The 19,956-nt window shown below is 46.4% G+C and overlaps 1 protein-coding gene across 1 annotated transcript in view; it reads left to right on the top strand.

Annotated features, from left to right (window-relative positions):
• Nucleotides 1–19,956, top strand: part of NYX (nyctalopin) — a 103,179-nt gene that overhangs the window by 11,478 nt on the left and 71,745 nt on the right. The window contains exons 4-5 of the mRNA XM_004612943.2: nt 12,518–12,706; nt 14,265–14,348. Coding sequence (XP_004613000.2) covers nt 12,518–12,706; nt 14,265–14,348 — 273 coding nt within the window. The remainder of the gene's footprint in view (nt 1–12,517; nt 12,707–14,264; nt 14,349–19,956) is intronic.

Consider the following 19,956-nt stretch of genomic DNA (forward strand, 5'->3'; position numbering starts at 1 on the left):
CGTGAACTCTTTTCCAAGGCTGTTCTACGCTTTATTTGTTTCAGTTATTCTTGGCTTCTCAACTGAGTTGTTGAAATTCATTATTGCAGGCATCCAAGGCGATTCGGAGTCCCTCTGATAGAATGGAACCTGTGACACACACACAAAGCTAGCATCTGCGGACTGATGCAGTGATGCCTCGAATTTGAAGTTAAATTTTAGATTCCACATTTTCTATGGGCATCCCAAGTATACATCACCCTACACCTCGAATCATCAGGCCTTTGTAATGTCTCTCGAGTTTACTAGTTATTAAATGCTGTTAGAGCACGTGAGGGAGCAATCTCATGCCATCACTCCTGTTTTTGTGGGCTCGTTTCCTCTTGGTATGGTTCCATTCTTGAAATTTGTCTCCAGATCTGTAACATTATTTTATCTGAAGTCAGTTTAGGACTGGGTGGGGATGTTGAGCTACACCCAATCATGCTCCGTGGCTCCTCCTGGCTCCGTGCTTGGTGTTATTCCAGGTGTTGCTTGGGATTGAATAGCGTCAGCGTCATGTCGACAAGCACGTTAACCTCTGTTTTCTCTCTCCTCCCCTAATTTAAAATTCTATTAGAGGATGAACCAAGAGCCGCGGCACGAGAAGCAGAGCCTCCCGCCTACTGACTGTGATCCTGAGGTCTCCTAACCCATTTTGGCACCAGAGCAGATTCTTGCAGCCATGCATTTTGACTGCGAACTGAGCTACAACCTCGTGCAGCCCGGGAAGGGATTTTTTTCCCTCTCCACCCCATTTTTCTGAGCGAAAATGGCGGCAGCGGCAGCAGCCACGCGGTGAGAGCCACCCTCTAAGACCCCTACACCAGGAGGTAGGACTTTCTTTAGTGACGTAGCCTGTAGGTGATCCTGGGAGGGGAGGTGTTCCCGGCGCGCCTTCCGCCCAGAGATGAACCAAGAGCCGCGGCACGAGAAGCAGAGCCTCCCGCCTACTGACTGTGATCCTGAGGTCTCCTAACCCATTTTGGCACCAGAGCAGATTCTTGCAGCCATGCATTTTGACTGCGAACTGAGCTACAACCTCGTGCAGCCCGGGAAGGGATTTTTTTCCCTCTCCACCCCATTTTTCTGAGCGAAAATGGCGGCAGCGGCAGCAGCCACGCGGTGAGAGCCACCCTCTAAGACCCCTACACCAGGAGGTAGGACTTTCTTTAGTGACGTAGCCTGTAGGTGATCCTGGGAGGGGAGGTGTTCCCGGCGCGCCTTCCGCCCAGAGATGAACCAAGAGCCGCGGCACGAGAAGCAGAGCCTCCCGCCTACTGACTGTGATCCTGAGGTCTCCTAACCCATTTTGGCACCAGAGCAGATTCTTGCAGCCATGCATTTTGACTGCGAACTGAGCTACAACCTCGTGCAGCCCGGGAAGGGATTTTTTTCCCTCTCCACCCCATTTTTCTGAGCGAAAATGGCGGCAGCGGCAGCAGCCACGCGGTGAGAGCCACCCTCTAAGACCCCTACACCAGGAGGTAGGACTTTCTTTAGTGACGTAGCCTGTAGGTGATCCTGGGAGGGGAGGTGTTCCCGGCGCGCCTTCCGCCCAGAGATGAACCAAGAGCCGCGGCACGAGAAGCAGAGCCTCCCGCCTACTGACTGTGATCCTGAGGTCTCCTAACCCATTTTGGCACCAGAGCAGATTCTTGCAGCCATGCATTTTGACTGCGAACTGAGCTACAACCTCGTGCAGCCCGGGAAGGGATTTTTTTCCCTCTCCACCCCATTTTTCTGAGCGAAAATGGCGGCAGCGGCAGCAGCCACGCGGTGAGAGCCACCCTCTAAGACCCCTACACCAGGAGGTAGGACTTTCTTTAGTGACGTAGCCTGTAGGTGATCCTGGGAGGGGAGGTGTTCCCGGCGCGCCTTCCGCCCAGAGATGAACCAAGAGCCGCGGCACGAGAAGCAGAGCCTCCCGCCTACTGACTGTGATCCTGAGGTCTCCTAACCCATTTTGGCACCAGAGCAGATTCTTGCAGCCATGCATTTTGACTGCGAACTGAGCTACAACCTCGTGCAGCCCGGGAAGGGATTTTTTTCCCTCTCCACCCCATTTTTCTGAGCGAAAATGGCGGCAGCGGCAGCAGCCACGCGGTGAGAGCCACCCTCTAAGACCCCTACACCAGGAGGTAGGACTTTCTTTAGTGACGTAGCCTGTAGGTGATCCTGGGAGGGGAGGTGTTCCCGGCGCGCCTTCCGCCCAGAGATGAACCAAGAGCCGCGGCACGAGAAGCAGAGCCTCCCGCCTACTGACTGTGATCCTGAGGTCTCCTAACCCATTTTGGCACCAGAGCAGATTCTTGCAGCCATGCATTTTGACTGCGAACTGAGCTACAACCTCGTGCAGCCCGGGAAGGGATTTTTTTCCCTCTCCACCCCATTTTTCTGAGCGAAAATGGCGGCAGCGGCAGCAGCCACGCGGTGAGAGCCACCCTCTAAGACCCCTACACCAGGAGGTAGGACTTTCTTTAGTGACGTAGCCTGTAGGTGATCCTGGGAGGGGAGGTGTTCCCGGCGCGCCTTCCGCCCAGAGATGAACCAAGAGCCGCGGCACGAGAAGCAGAGCCTCCCGCCTACTGACTGTGATCCTGAGGTCTCCTAACCCATTTTGGCACCAGAGCAGATTCTTGCAGCCATGCATTTTGACTGCGAACTGAGCTACAACCTCGTGCAGCCCGGGAAGGGATTTTTTTCCCTCTCCACCCCATTTTTCTGAGCGAAAATGGCGGCAGCGGCAGCAGCCACGCGGTGAGAGCCACCCTCTAAGACCCCTACACCAGGAGGTAGGACTTTCTTTAGTGACGTAGCCTGTAGGTGATCCTGGGAGGGGAGGTGTTCCCGGCGCGCCTTCCGCCCAGAGATGAACCAAGAGCCGCGGCACGAGAAGCAGAGCCTCCCGCCTACTGACTGTGATCCTGAGGTCTCCTAACCCATTTTGGCACCAGAGCAGATTCTTGCAGCCATGCATTTTGACTGCGAACTGAGCTACAACCTCGTGCAGCCCGGGAAGGGATTTTTTTCCCTCTCCACCCCATTTTTCTGAGCGAAAATGGCGGCAGCGGCAGCAGCCACGCGGTGAGAGCCACCCTCTAAGACCCCTACACCAGGAGGTAGGACTTTCTTTAGTGACGTAGCCTGTAGGTGATCCTGGGAGGGGAGGTGTTCCCGGCGCGCCTTCCGCCCAGAGATGAACCAAGAGCCGCGGCACGAGAAGCAGAGCCTCCCGCCTACTGACTGTGATCCTGAGGTCTCCTAACCCATTTTGGCACCAGAGCAGATTCTTGCAGCCATCCATTTTGACTGTGAACTGAGCTAAAATATTAGAAACCCAAAACCCAAAACTCAAAGTCTTCACTTTTACCAAGGAAGAGAAATTATTAGATGATGCTTATTCAGCAGGCCTGATTGTTGGGGAAAATTTCCAATCAACAATAGTGAGTTTTGTGTGGAAATATGAAATGTACTCAATATATAGAGAGAATAATGGGAATATCATCAGCTACTTAGATGGGGGAGGGGTGGGAGGGGGATGTATTGGGGTTCTTGGTGGTGGAACGGGTGCACTGGTGAAGGGATGGTGGTTTAATCAGTATTTGACTGTGACTTAAACCTGAAAGCTTTGTATTTTTTTTGTTTTCACGGTGGTTCAATAAAATATTTCTTTAAAAAAATAAAAAAAAAAAAAAAAAAAAAATTCTATTAGAGAATCTGTGTTTATTTTTGTTGTAATTTGACGGATTTTTTTGGTGGCAGGGGGAGAGTTTGGGCCACACCTGGTGACTCCTGGCTCTGTGCTCAGAGCTCATTCCCAGTGGTGCTTAGGAGGACACTCTGTGTTACTGGGCCTTGAACTGAAATGTGTCACATGCAAGGCAAGCACCTTAGCCCCTGTGCTTTCTCTCCAGTGTAAGATTTTTATCAGAGAAGCTGTATTCATTTTTCCAAAGAGTCACCTGGGGCAAAAGGTTTCTAATGAGTCAGGACAATCGTCCTGAACCCACCTTCCCTTCCGCCTTCACTCCTCTCCCAAAGCCCTTTGCATTTCTCTTCTTCCTGGTCCAATATTCTAATGAGTACACCTAGCTCAGTTTAGAGCTACACATGATATGTGACTTTCTATCCTGGTGATGCAGACTGGGTCTTTTAATGTATCCTGATCCCAGTTTTTCTCTCCCATAAGGCTTCTTCTTCTTCTTCTTTTTTTTTCTTTTTGGGTCACACCTGGTGAAGCACAGGGGTTACTCCTGGCTCTGCACTCAGGAATTACTCCTGGCGGTGCTCAGGGGACCATATGGGATGCTGGGGATCGAACCCGGGTCGACCGTGTGTAAGGCAAATGCCCTACTCACTGTGCTATCGCTCCAGCCCCAAGGCTCCTTCTTCTTTTCCTATGGAATGTGAAGTATGCAGGACCAAGGCTGGCTTCGGAGGCTTAGCCCTGTCAGAAGAATTCAGTCCCTCCCCTCCTTCGAGTCTGCTGTCCTATGTCCTAGTTTTCATATTTGGTTTTACTCCCGAGTCACAAGATGGCTGACACACTTCCAAGAGTCACATTTCCCACCATACGTTCCTGAAGAAAAGGCGACTTTCCTCCTCCCATGCCTCTCTTTTATTTTGCCGGTTTAAGTGGAGAGTACTTCTTTTCCCAAAGCTCCAAGTGGACTCCCCTTAGTACCTCATGGGCCAGAACTTGGTCACCTGAGCTCCTCTTGGTAAGAAAAGTGAGGCAAGCAAGTATCTGTCATTTCTAGCCATGGTCATGGAAAGGGGGGGTGGGTGGGAATGGGTCACCACCAACAGTATATGATTCTTGGGGTGTTTATACTGCAAGGGACAGAGAACTGAACTTAACATGGCTTAAACAGTCTCAGCATTTGTTATCTCAAGTACGAAACCCAGAGCTAAAAATGCCAGTGTGGTTAATTTACTGAGTGAGACCAGCAGAGGCCCAAGCTCCCCACCCCACCCCCTTCTTTTATCTTTCTGTGGTGTTATCTTCATTGCTGGCTTTGGTCTTCTGCCTTGTCTCCTCATGATCACAAGAAGACTGCATTGCAAGGATTACAGGGCTTCAACTGAGTTGGAGAGAATGTCATTTCTGGAGTGTTTTTTTTAACTTTTTAAATTGTATTGAATCACCGTGAGATAATTACAAACTTTCACGTTTGGGTTACAATCTCACAATGATCAAACACCCATCCCTCCACCAGTGCACATTCCCCACCACTGATATCCTGGATATACCCCCCCTTTCCCACCCTCCCCTTGCCTCTATGGCAGACAATATTCCCCATACTCTCTACTTTTGGGCATTATGGCTTGCAACACAGACACTAAGAGCTCATCATGTTGGGTCCATGATCTACTTTCGGCATGCATCTCCCATCCCGACAGGTTCCTCCAGCCATCATTTTCTTAGTGATCCCTTCTCTATTCCATCTGCCTTCTCCCTTTTGCCCAGGAAGCAGTCTTCTGGCTATAGGGCAATCCTCCTGGCCCTTGTATCTACTGTCCTTGGGTGTCAGCCTCATGTGATGTTATTTTTATACTCCACAAATGAGTGCAGTCCTTCTATGTCTGTCCCTCTCTTTCTGACTCATTTCACTTAGCATGATACTCTGGGGTGTTTTTTGGTATCAGGCATCGAAGCCAGGAACACGTGCTTTACCATTAACTTACATCCCCGCCCGGTCTTTCTGCTCTTTTCTCAAGAGTGAGAACTTTCTTAGCACTGTTGCAACCAACTTCTCTGATCTCATGGGCCAACACTCTGCCACTTGTTTATTTGTACATCAGTCACAATCAGTGGGGGTCAATGATCATGATTGGCTTTAACTAATCAGGATTCTTTTTCTGGGAGGAAGGAGCACAATCCCATTCCTAAAGTTAATGAAACTGGCCTATACTTTATTGAACCAGAGTTCCAATCACAGCAGTAATGTCTGCTGCACCTTAATTTTCCTCTATAATTTCTAATTGCTTGGGTTTTATTCATTCATCTATTTTTATGTTTTTTTTCCAGTGTGTTTTTGGGCCATGTCAGCAGTGCACAGGATCTTACCCCCAGCTCTATGCTCAGGGTTCACTCCTGGCAAGGTTTGGGGACCATATGTGGTGCTGGGGATCAGGCCTGGGTTTGCCACATGCATGGCAAGTCCTTCCTGCTGTACTATCTCTCTAGCCCCCCACTCACCTGTTTTTTACATTTCTGTGACTATCAAATTCTAGACACTAGACTACATATTGGGCAGGCATTCCATATAAAAATAATGTAGTTCTTGCTTTTGTGTACTTATATAACAAGATCATACAGGTTGGGAATGTTGATTGGTGAGTAATTCCCTAAACTGTCATTAGCAATTGTCTCCTGCAATTTTCACATGGGTTTACATATCCTTGGAAGAATTCAACTAGCTCAACTATTATTTATCCTTCTTTAAAATTTCAAGCATTTCTTGGCTTGTTTATAGTACTTAATCTGAATTATTAGGAAAAGCCTGATGATTTATTTCAGTGACTAGTTACTTTTCAAATTCTTCAAACTACAGCCAATGAAACAATATTATTTCCCTAGAAGAGAAAGGAATAATAAACATTCATTTTTTTATATAATGAAAAAAATTTAGGCACATTCAATTATTCCTAATTAGGAGATTGGATTTTTTTCATCACTGTTCTCACTGAGAAGTAATAGAAAGATGAGACTACTGTAATAAGATGAATTTTTAAAAGATTCCTAGCTTTTAAAGATCCTGGAAGCTGTAGATCATTCTATTCAGGATTTTCTCTCTGTTGAAAATATAATAATCTACAGATGCCTCAATATTTAATATACTATCATTTGCAATTGTCTTCTGGAATGTTTTTTCTAGGAGCTACGACATTTCAGAAACCTTCCTTCTAAACTCTGGTATAACAACTTTGTTAAGTCTTGCTTCTCCTAAGTCGGTACCTCTATTTAAGTTTCAGCAGCACGTCCTTTCTGGCTTATTTGCAACAAGGAAAACATTTAATCAGTCAATTAACTACCAAGGCAGAATGTAAAATTTAAGAACTTCCATATTCATTTTAATGTTTTCATAAAATATTTTAGAAAAGATAGGAACAACATTTTATGCTTGAATTAAGAGAAATCTATCTAACAGATAGTTTCACCCAGTATCATTGGTTTATTCTTATAAGGCTTTGGATTAGAACTTTTCCACCATTGTTTCGGTTTTTTTTTGTTTGTGCTGATTAAAAGTGTGGGCTTTAATTATGTGAAAATTAATGCTTCATGTGATTTGCAATCATGACAGTGTTTGGCAATGAGGTGATCCATTGAAAAGAGAACAATTTTTCTGACTCTGAGAGTACTCTAACATTTTAATGGAATAAGTTCATGGAAAATTTCTTGACGGGCAAAATAGAAGCTGCAGGTCTGATAGGGAACAGAGAGTTCTTTGGTTGTGTTCATGAAGTCAGATTTGCTACCACAAAAAACATTTCTGCCTTCTTACACTGAGTAGGAATGGAACAAGGTCACCTTTGCAAAACTGCGTGTTTTTCCTTAGTACAATTTTAACACTAAATTGAAAAATTGACTTGAAAGGTCTCTTCAATTTTTAATGACTTGAAATGTTTTCCTAACTTGTCAAACGGCCTGGAACTTCTGGCGAAGCTGCATACTGGCCCCCCCACTCTCCACCACGGAAGTCTGGCCCAATCCATCAGCACCCCGGCCTTGGATGTATAAGGAATTGCCCCGCACTTCCCAGCCTTCTGCTGGACTCTGTTCCTCTGCACTTCAGCCCTTGACACTTCCTGGACACTTCTCACCATGGTTGAGATATGATTTCTATTACAGGAATAGGCACGAGGATGAGGTCACTGTCTGATCCCCAAGGGCTACATTTGGGGCTATATACCATCACTACCTCCCACCTTCATTCCAGGATCGCTGCACCTCAGTGGACAGCAGACTCAGGCAGCATTTAGGGCTTGGACATTCATCTCCCCATCTCTTCCATTCATCTCCCATGGGGAGCCACCTTCTGAGCTTCCGATGGACACATCCCATTTCAGTGTCACAGGGCGGCCCTCACTAGCTTGACTCAACAGACAAAAAAGTCATCCTGTGGCTCGAGGGAAAGTATAGCACGTAAGGTGCTTGCCTTGCACGTGCCTGACCCGGGTTCGGTCCCTGGCACCCCATATGGTCCCCCTTGCCCCTATCTCATGCACTACCAGGGGTGATTCCTGAGTGTAGGGCCAGGAGTAAGCCCTGAGTACCTCTGGGTGTAGCCTCCCCCCCCAAAAAAAAGTCTAAGAGTCTTCTTCCTTTGTACCTGATCCTCAGCCTGATAGCATGTTGAGGTTGCCCTTTTACTTGCTTCTAGAATTCATTGAGTGCTCTTTGTGCCCAGAACTGCACTAAACATTTTGTAGGGCTTATCTCCTTAAGCCTGGTTAGCACCCTGTGAGATATGTTCGACCCAGACAAAGGGGTGGAAGGTACAGAGTTTCTATCACAGGGTATACCCGGAGGTGCAAGGGGCTTAGTCCTGGTTCTGCACTCTGGGATCACTCCTACCTGGGCTCTGGGAATCATCTGGGGTGCTGGGGATTGAACCTGGGCAAGTTGCATGCAAGGCAAGATAGCACAGTACTTGTTGTATTATCGCTCCATCTCCAACAGTTTTCAACTCATGCCCCACAGCCAGACTGAATGACTCATGTGGGCCCATGCTAACTAATCATCCAGGTAAGAGGTAGCCTATAAATATGTCTCCCTTTACCTAGAATATTTTATTCCTTTGGTCACTTACAGCTTTCATCTCAGCTGCCTCTTGAGTGTCACCAGAATATCAGCTACTTGTTTATATCTAGCAAGACTTTCCCAGACTGACACAACCCATGGCCTAGTTCAGGGTGGCCTAAGGGATAACCTGCAATGTAGGTTCCAAGGAAGATAGTCAGAAAACAGCCAAAGACATTCCATTCCACTTCCCATCCACAACTGCTTCATCTCTCGGTTGAAAAGCTGGAGTCTCATATAGATAAAAGAGAATCGTGTTACTAAATTTTACCTGAAAGTTTTACCTAAGAAAGCATATCTTCCTCATTCTGGAACTATCAAATTTTTTTGTTACTATCAGTGGCTTGAGAATAGCCTTCACCTCTTGAGCTTAAGTACACACATTATTAACTTATTTACTTTTAATTATGATAAGTGCTAGGAAGGAGACTATGATCTGGAGAATAGGGACCCCTGACCCAGATTTGGAATGTCAGAGAAAGTGTTTGAGAGCTCTGTAGAGGTTAGGTTGGTGATATGGAAGTAGAAAAGGTATTGCAGGCCTTGGGTATAGCAGGTGCAAAGACCCTGGGGTGCAAAGGTACCATGGAAGGTCAGCATCCCTGGAATGATAGGCACACTCCTGGCCTAAACACAGACAGATTCACAATTCACAGACAGACTCCCTCTTGGAGAAAAAATGATCACTGAAATATATCAAAAGTATTGAATTTTATTTCTTTAGTATTCAAGGTGGATCAAAATGAACCAGATCAGCTTTAGCATCTTAATAAAGTATTTTTAAAAATAAAAAAGAAAAGCTGGAGTCTCCTTTCCCAAGCCATGCAAGCTTGACTTACTCAGCCCCATGTTTCCACTGTTCGTGATCTTGTCCAGGCACCCAGCACCTATAACTGCCTGCCCCATCCTTTCCTGTATTCATCAACTATCACTGCTGAAGCAGCCACACACTCAGGGACATCAGACAACAATCATGTGTCATCTTTTAGTTTGGAACGTTAGAAGTCTAGACATCAAAGTGCTGGCTGCATTCCTCCAGGATTCTTTGAGAGGAGAATCTACTTCTTTGCCTCTTCCAGCTGCTTGCATTCTTTGGTTCATGGCCCTTTCCGCCATCTTCAAAGCCTTCATTATTGCATCTTTAAATCTCTCTCTCTCTCTCTCTCTGATCCTCAGATCTCTACATCTATCATCATGTTGTCTTTTCTGGTTCTGACCTCCCCAAAGACACTCCTTTGTAGAAAGATACTTATGGTTATGTTGGGTCCTCCTGGATAACTCTGGGGAAAGAGTTTGCTGTACCTTCCCTACAAAAGCCCAACACTAGAGAAGAAAATCAGGTGTACATGGGGGACAAGTTTCTGAGTTTGGCAGAGACCATGGCTGACTCTAACTAATAAGTACGATGGGCAGAGGAGGTAGACCAGAAGCACCTGAATAAAACTGCCTTCTGAGGCAGTAAAACAGGCAGGGCCTTCGCCTTGCATGTTGCTGATCCAGGTTGGATCCTCGGCATACCATATGGTCCCCTAAGCATAGAACCCCTCCAGGAGTGATCCCTGAGCACAGAGTCAGCAGTAAGCCCTGAGTACCTCCAGGTATGGCCCTAAAAAGCCAAAAAAGAATGAAAACTACCTTCTGTCTCAGACAAAGTTCTTTCCTTACACAAATCCTGAATAGTTCTGATTCTTTTTGTTTGTTTGTTTGTTTGTTTGTTTGTGTGCCTGTTTGGGGGGAGCCACACCTGGCATTGCTCAGGACTTACTCTTGGCTCTATGCTCAGGGTTCACTCCTGAGGAAAGGGCTCGGGGACTGTATGAGATATTGGGGATCGAACCTGGGTAGGCAGCCTGCAAGGCAAGTGCCCTACCTGCTTTACTATTGCTCCGGTCACCAGTTCTGATTCTGCTTTGCCCTGTCCAGCTGCCTAGAGGTGAGAGGTGAGAGAGGGTTGGGGTTAACTTTAAACCAAGTCACCTCACCATCACTCCCCCCCACCCCTATAAGATGGCTTTCCAGCAAGGAAAACCATCATTTCCATGCATACATTCTTTTTCTCCTGTCACCCTCCTGGCCTGTTTCTAGTTCTGCTTCCAACTTGGACACTTTCCTGCTTTCTCATCCATCCTTGGCCCCAGGGTTATTAACACAAACCCACCATGCATTATTTCATACGTGCGTAGAGATGGAGGCACTATTGTTGGTATCCTGGATACTAATCACTGTACTTGAAGGAGGTGGACACTGCTCAGGGAAAATGTCTAGAAATAATCACCAGGCTTTCTGTGCAATTTAACTTCTTGCCCATAGGCATCCTAACCAGTATGTACTGTGCATACTGTCATTTCTCAACACAGTATGGGTCACCGTGAACTCAACTTTATGAATAACTGTGGCATGCGCTGTTGTTTTATCCCCCTTCAGCCTTACGATCTTAACAAATGCTTCACAGTTCAGGTCATTTAGATATAATTTATTAAGATCTTGGAAGTTAATGGAAAATGATCATTTGCAATAACAAGCAGACAGACTATTTAAAAACAGGGCTCTGCCAGACGAGGCAGAATATATGATGGCCATCTGGAAAACATTTGCTGAATACAGGCTCTGCACAGATACCAAAAACTCTAAATTCTTAAGAACTCTACCAAAGGTCTTTACATCAACAAAACAAAGTCCTTGTGTTTTATGGAGAAAACTGATTATTCCAGGGGAGATTAAAGGAACTGTAGAAAATAAAATAAATACAGCCAAACAATTGTAGGACTTAATGAATAATTTTATTTTATTTATTTAATTTGGGAGGAGTAGGTTTAGGCTGCATGCAGTAGTGCTCAGTGCTACTCCTGGCTCAGTGCTCAGCAGTCAAGTTTCTCTGATGCTCAGGGAACCATGCTTGCTGGTAATGAAACCCGTGCCTCCTACAAGCAAAGCACATGATCAACTCACTAAACTTCTACTTTGGCCTTATGATTTTATTTGTGTGTGTGCATGGGATTTTTTTTGTGAGACGTAGTAGGGGACACAGTTGGTTGTGTTCAGGGTTTTCTCCTGGCTCTGTGCACAGGGATCACTTCTAGAGAGGCTCAGGGGAACCTAGGCAGCACTGCTGATTGGACCCAGGTCTCCATGTGTGAGGTAAGTGCCTTATGAGCTGTATTATCTCTCTGACCTTCATGAGTTATTTTAAATGGATCTTTTTTTGTTATGATCACGCAAAGAGCAGAGTTTTGGGACTGAAGAGATGACTCAGAAGGTGGAGCATGGGGCCGAAGCCATAGAATAGTGGGTAGGGCACTTGCCTTGCACGTGACCCACTTGGGCTCGATCCCTGGCATCCCATATGGTTCCCCAAGCACCGCCAGGAGTGATTCTTGAGTGCAGAGCCAGGAGGAAGCCCTGAGTACTGCTGGGTGCGGCCCCCAACAAAACAACAAAAACCAAAAAAAAGAAAGTTAGAGCATATGCTTTGCATACACCAGATCCTGAGTTTGAGCCCCAGCACCTAGATGGCCCCAACCACTGCTGGGGAGGCCTCTATTTTCAAAAGGACAGCAATCGGCTCATGAGGATGTCAACACCCCAACTAGGACTGAGCCCATAGCAACTGTGTTTCCTGCCAAGTTCCAGCTCCTACAGCACCACATAACCTCCTTGGTGTGCTCTGTGAAGTGATGGGTTTCTGTCCAGGTCACATTGAAGTCAAGCATTTCCGGAATGACCAGGAAGAGGAAGCTGGTGTTATCTACATAAGCCCGATCCCTTATGGAGACTGGACCTTTCAGACCCTTGGGATACTTGAAACAGTTGCTCAGAGTAGAGATGTCTACACATTCTCTTCAGTGCACCCAAGTCTGATGCATCCTGTCACAGTCACAGGTGCTTGGGAGACCATATGGAGTGCTGGGGATTGAACCCGAGTTGGGTGCATGCAAAGCAACTGTCTCTTTGGCCCCCAAATCTGCACAGAACAAAATGCTAAGTAGACCTGGGGCCTTTGTTCTGGGTCTGCTCTGTCTTGGGGTTGGATTGTGCTCTGTCTTGGGGCTGGATTCTTTATTTACTTCTATATAAGTGGATCAACATGGAAAGTATCATGCTAAGTGAAATGAGCCAGAAAGAGAGGGACAGGCATAGAAAGATTGCACTCATCTGTGGAATATAAAATGGCAGAGTAGGAGACTAATACCCAATTAGTCTATAATAGTAGTATATAATACCAGGAGGTTGGCTCCATGGCTTGGAAGCTGGCCTCACACACTGGGGGAAAGTCATCCCAGATAGAGAAGGGAACACCAAGTAAAATGTGATTGGAAATCCCGAGCGGGGAGGGAGATGCGTGCTGAAAGTAGACTAGAGACTGTACATGATGGCCACTCAATACCCCTATTGCAAACCACGACACCCAAAAGGAGAGAGTGAGAACAAATTGGAATGCTCTGCCACAGAGGCGGAGTGGGGTGGGGGGGATGGGATAGGGGGATGGGAGGGATACTGGGTTCATAAGTGGTGGAGAATTGACACTGGTGGAGGGATGGGCTCTCGAACATTGCATGAAGGTAAAACAAGCACGAAAATGTGTGTATCTGTAACTGTACCCTCACTGCGACTCACTAATAAAAAAAATCAATAAATTATTAAAAAAAGGAAATCCCCGCCCCCAAACTTCAGCTAACAAGACACCTGACCCGCTTCTTTACATCACAAAAAGGTTTTCTGCATGGCTTTAGTTCTACAAAAGGAGTAATTAGTTTCTCTTTGCTTTAGGGGTTGGAGTAATAGTACAATGGGTAAGACACTTGCCTTGCACACGGCTGACCTAGGTTCGACCCCCAACACCCAATATTTTCCCTATATTCTAAGCCAGGTGTAAGCCCTGAGTACAGATGGGTGTGGTGCAAAAATGAAAAGAACCCATCTAGTTTATTTTGATTCAGTGACCCTGAGGAGCTTCTCCTCCTTGATGATTGTTTAGGTCCTCACCCCAAGTCTGGAAGTTCCAATACTGATTGTAGTACCTTGATATGCAAATTTGATGGCCTTCCGAACATCTGAGCTTTTATTCTTCCCACATTTATTTATACATTTTTGCTCAAGCTAACATGAAGAAAAATCATTTATACAGCCTTAAGGAAAAGAAGTAGGAAGAAGAGAAAAGGGGGGATGGAGAGATAGTACAGAGGTTTAAGGCAATTGCCTTGTAGACAGCCTATATGGGTTTGATTCCTAGCACAGAATATGGTTCCTGAGTACCTCTAGGGATCTCTCATGAGCACAGAGCTAGGAATAGCCCTTGAGCACTGCCAATACCTGATCCCAACACCCAAAAGAGACTGGGAAGATTGCATCACAAAACAGTAATGGCTTTCATTTACATTTATAAATTGTGTTCACATGAGGATCAGAAAGATTTTCTTTTCCTTTCCCCCCTCACTAGGAACCCCAGACCTTGGCACTATCAAGATTGCTTTGGAGAACGCACTGACACTTGAGTTTGAACTGGTGACCTTGAGCTTGCCAGGCAAGTGCTTTAAGCCACTAGGACATTTTCCAGGCCCCAAGAAGATTTTTAAAAACTTTTTTTCTGGTGTTTTCTGAAATTTTCCCCCTGTATTCTGAAATTAAGCACTTCTTTCCCCGAGTAGGAGAAAACCTTTAATGAACCCATGTCGCAGTATTTGCCTACATCCTTTCATTCTCAAAGGGAAAACATTGTTGATTGGTCCTGTGAATGATTTCTGTCCAGGTTACATTGAAGTTGAGTGGTTCAGGAATGACCAGGAAAAGGAAGCTGAATTCCCTTTCACACCATGAGATACAGAAGAGAGACAACAAATGCAATAAGTGCAGCTAATTCATAAGGAGTTTATGACTTCATAAATTTATTAATGTATTCTTTGGTCTGTCTTACTCTGATTTATAAATAAATAAATGGACAGAAATAGAGCTCCGCCAGGCACCCCAGAAACTCTTGCATGTTCCCCACCCAAGTCAAGGCTCCCACTCTCCTTGGAAGTAATGTAACACGCTACACACACACACACACACACACACGCACGCACGCACACATGCACTCACACAATTAGCCGAAGAGACTCTCATGCTCCAGTTGTGCCTTCCTTCAACTTATCTTTAAAAAAACTTTTTTTTTTAATTTAATTTTTTTATTGAATCACCAAGTGGAGGGTTACAAAGTTCTCAGGATTATGTCAGTTATACAATACTCAAACACCCTTCCCTTCACCAGTGCCCATCTTCCATCACCAACCCCCCCAGTATACCTGCCACCCCCTCCCACCTCCCCAGTCCCCACCCTTGTAAGTGATAAGTTTCACTTCGTTTACGCCTTATCTCGATTACATTCCATGTTTCAACACACAACTCACTACCGTTGTTGGGGTTTCCCCCAAAAAAGAAAAAGACAGTCCTATTGCCAAGGAGGCATTTGATAGTTCTCCATTGCTAAGAATATAGAGATATTAAGTCCCGCTGTTTGTTACATAACTTTTATTTTCCCCCCTTGCCCCGTGCCACCGAGTTCACGCCTGTTTAGTAATCGCCACGCTGTCTGACAAAGGGAAAAAAAAACGAAGAGGATGGTTATTTCCCGTCATCAGCCGGCGTGGGGCTCTGGCTTAGTTGATAGTCTAGTAGAGTGTCTGCAAGCAGTTTCTGGAACCAAAGGTCTTGCGCTGATATCTGCTCCGGCTCGAGATACCACCAGCGTCCCGCTGGTCCATGTACATAATTTTTCCCCTTATATCCCATTCCCACGCCACCAGGTCTGTTTGCTTAATGGACATCACACTATGTTTGACACCACGCCGCGTTTCTTCCCGAGAAAGAAGGATATTTCTTCTCAGCCGGCTTGGGGATATAGCTTAGTTCAGTCTAGAGAGATGGCTACCACTTTGATTGCCTTCAATATTTCAACAAAATACTTACTATTCTTGTTAGGATCTCCCACAAAAGTCCGACCCATTAAGAAGGAACCATTACATATTGCTGATACTAAGATGACATTAGGTTGCGCGGCCGCAGCAGCGGCCGCGCGGTTTTGGGTTTCTGTCTAAAGTCCAGGGAAAATTCTGTCTGAAATTCTATCACTACAATCTTTTACCCTTTTATGGTGCTCATAAGATGGGAAAACCTAGAGAAATACCGGGCCCCCCACACGGGCGGAAGTGGGAAAGCTCCCTTGTCCTCCTCCGTCATACTGGGGCTGCGGGCGCGGAGAAGTGGGAAAGCCCACGTGGCTGCACTCTCTTTAAGTGTCCAGTGTGGGCGGAGACCGGTACTTCCCCGCCCTCGATATCCCGTCAGCCGCGCCACGCATTTGGGTGCGTCTCTCCATTTTGTGCTCAGAGAAGTGGGGTGGAGGCTGTGCTGTGCTCAGGAGAAGTTGAAGGAGAGAGAGAGAGATTAAAAAAAAAGAGAAACGCCGGGCCCCCGCACGGGGGACCTGGCGGAAACGCTCAAGTCACATACTGCAGGTTGCTGGCGGGCTGCTGGTGTCCAAAGCAGCTCCCTCCTCTTCCTCAGTCATTCTGGGGCTGCGGGCGCGGTGAAGTCTAAAAAAACTTTTATCTAGGGGCTGGAGCGATAGCACAGTGTGTAGGGCGTTTGCCTTGCACGCGGCCGACCCGGTTCAATTTCCAGCATCCCATATGGTCCCCTGAGCACTGCCAGGGGTAATTCTTGAGTGCAGAGCCAGGAGTGACCTCTGTGCATCGCAAGGTGTGACCCAAAAAGCAAAAAAAAAAAAAAAAAAAAAAAACAACCCAAAAAATAACTTTTATCTAAAGGTCTTCTGGGTCCCCTTTAACCTCTTCCCCTCCCCCTTGCATCTCTCTTTTCTTTCTATCTGTACAAGGATCTGGGCCATTTTGTCCATAACGAGCCCCGTAGTCTGGATTCAGACCCATTCGGATCCATGGCATGCTGGGCTGTGTTTCTTGGGCCCTCTTTCAGAGGAGCTATTGGCTGTGGAAAGAAGTGGCAAACGTAACCACCTCCGTAGCTCTGCGGGGTCTCTTTACAGAGACCTTGTGAATAGGACTGGTGAATATTTGGCTTTCTGTGGCTGTGGGGGAGCCTGTTATCCCGGCCTGAGCTCCCAGCAACCCTTCTTTCTGAGAACTCCCTCCTGGAACATTCTTCATCACCCCATCCACAAACCAGGGGACCTCACACAGAGCCCCAGTCGCCTGGCCTCATTCCCAGCCGGGGCTGGCGCGAGGAGTCTGTGGGGGAAGCAGCCTGCTTCTCACGCCTAGAGTCCTGCCTCGGGCTGGGGCCCGTTTCTCTGTAGAGCAGCTTCGTTCTGGGTCAGGAGAGGTCCCTGACAAGTTTCTTCAAAAGTGAGTAGTCCAGGGGCCGGAGCGATAGTACAGCAGGTAGGGTGTTTGCCTTGCATGTGGCCGACCCGGGTTCAATCCCCGGCATCCCATATGGTCCCCTGAGCACCGCCAGGAGTAATTCCTGAGTGCAAAGCCAGGAGTAACCCCTGAGCATCGCTGGGTGTGACCCAAAAAGCAAAAAGAGAAAAATAAAAGTGAGTAGTCCATATGCCCTGAAACCAGGAAAAGTTCTTCGGGGCAATTTGTTTTTATTGCCCTGTCCTCTAGACTGGAGCGATAGCACAGTGGGTAGGGCGTTTGCCTTGCATGCGGCCGACCCGGGTTTGATTCCTCTATCCCTCTCGGAGAGCCTGGAGAGCTATTGAGAGTATCCCGCCTGCACAGCAGAGCCTGGCAATCTACCCCTGGCGTATTCTATATGCCCAAAACAGTAACGAGTCTCACAATGGAGACGTTACTGGTGCCCGCTCAAGCAAATCGATGAACAAGGGGATGACAGTGCTACAGTGCCTTGTCCTCTATAAGGCTATAACGCAATGCCAGGCTTCCCCAGGTAGCCAAGGGAGTTATGATTACCCATAGTGCTCTGGGAAAGAGGGTCCTGTGCTTGACCCCATGCCTGGGAGGAGACCATAAGAAGAGAAACACCAGAATCAGGACATGTCGAATCCATGTAGCCAAGACCACATGGACTCTGGCTCTGTGCCTGGGGACCCAGTGGTGGTGGCACAGTCCTGACGCTGGGCTCTGCCCTCTTAGCCAGCCCCACACATGATAAACACTATTCACACTCTGGGGAAGTACTTCGGCACAGAGCTGCCCTGTGTCCCCCCCCAAAAAAAACAACAGAAGATAACTCTTTAAGGATGCTGTGGAGCTGTTCTTCCTTCAGACTGGGCGATGGCCCCTGCTTCAGAGGACGGAGGTTGGAGAATTTGAGCTGCATACAGCTTAGGTGAAAAAAAAAAAGACAGATTCATTTATCAAAGCCAGCCTTCCAGAAGGCATGAACGCCAGAACTTCCCTGGGAAGTGAGTGTCACATTCCGGTGATGTGAAAAAGGGGCGGGTAGGCTCTCTGAATTGACTCCATCTTGTGCCCGAGACTCCATCTTACCCAACTTTTCATTTGAAAAAATGACAGAACCTCAAACCTATTTACTGACTGGCAAGTATCAGTTTCCAGCTCAATGCAGACTTCTCTGAAAACTGCACAATACTCCCCCTCCCCTTTTTCCTTCTCTCCATAGTAACCAAGGCCATTTTGACTAAAAGCCAATGAGCTCTAAGGAATGTAATCTATAGCCAATCCCAGTTCTTGGGAAGCAGGCTTTGCAAACCTATCCTTCTCCTCTTTTTTGTCCTTAAAAATCATTAAATAACAAGCCTAGTGGGATATAATTTGGACAAATACCTGAGTGTGTGCAGCCCAACTAAAAAAAATATAAGACCCCAAGTAAGCTCCATTATTTTACTGTAACCATGTGGTGTTGGTTATGTTCTTTTTTTCTCAGTGGCTACACATGCTGTGTGACTGTAGTTTTCTCTTTGTGTTCCATACTGTGATTCTGGAGGTATGGTATGGTGGCTAAGAAACACTCTGAGACATTAAACAATGCATCTTGTTCTTAAATTTGTGCAGAGATATGATCTCTCTACACAGACACTCATACTATACAGAACATATTTATCTCAGTTTTCGCTAGAAAAACAAAGAGTTACACATTTCTACAACTATTTCACAAGATATATTCAAAATCTCAGTGAAATAAATCTTAACATGACTGAAGTTATTTTGGCTTTAAATTATCATGCATACTTTTTGAATTCTCATTTGTTTGGGAGCCACACATGGAGGTGGTCATGTCTTATTCCTGGGTCTGCATTCAGGGATCACTCCTGATGGACTAGAGGTACCACAGGCAGTCCTGGGGATCGAACCTGGGTAAGCCACATTCAAGGCAAGTACTCTACCCACTGTACTATCTCTCTCCAGCCTCCAAGTTCTTTCATTAGTTGAGGATTGCTTGTTATTAATTTCTCTCTTTCTTTCTTTCAGCTTTTTTGAGTCACACCAAACAATGCTCAGGAGTTACAACTGACTTTGCACTCAGTAATTACTCCTGGTGGTTCTTGGGATGCTGGGGATTGAACCCAAGTGAGCTGCGTGCAAGGCAAATGCCATACATGTTGCACTATTTCTTCAGCACCGGCTATTAAAATTTTAAATTATTGATTTCTCATGGGTTTTCAATATTATAGATTTGTCAAGGGTTCAGTCCCACATGTCTGTATGTGCGTCCACTTTTGCCACTAAAGTCCCAGTGTCAGTCCAGCTCCACAAAACCCTGTTCTCATGTCTCCCCTTTCCCCTTTCCTCTGGCATCATCATGGTTGCACTGAGTCTAGGAGTTAGTTTTGTGGTAACTCCTTTGTCTCAGTTATTAATCTTCCATGGATGAGTGAAATCCTCTGATAATTATCTTTCACCTCCTGACTTATGACACTTAGCATAGTCAACTCAAATTCCATCCAGAAGACTGTGTAATCTCCAACACAACACAACCAACTGTATTTGAGCCTTACAACTGATGTGTGCAAGCTCTAGTGGGAGGGAAGGGAAAAGAAATAGAGAGGCCAAGGCTTGCGCTGTTCTCCTTGGAGAATGCTATGCTGCCCTCCCTTTTGGTATCTATTTTCTAGTATTTCAATGATAAACATGGATTCTTTGAGTAGCTGCAATCCAAAAATTCTTTAACTATTTGTGGTA

Source organism: Sorex araneus, chromosome X (assembly GCF_027595985.1).
Source record: "Sorex araneus isolate mSorAra2 chromosome X, mSorAra2.pri, whole genome shotgun sequence".
In the NCBI taxonomy this organism is placed as follows: domain Eukaryota; kingdom Metazoa; phylum Chordata; class Mammalia; order Eulipotyphla; family Soricidae; genus Sorex; species Sorex araneus.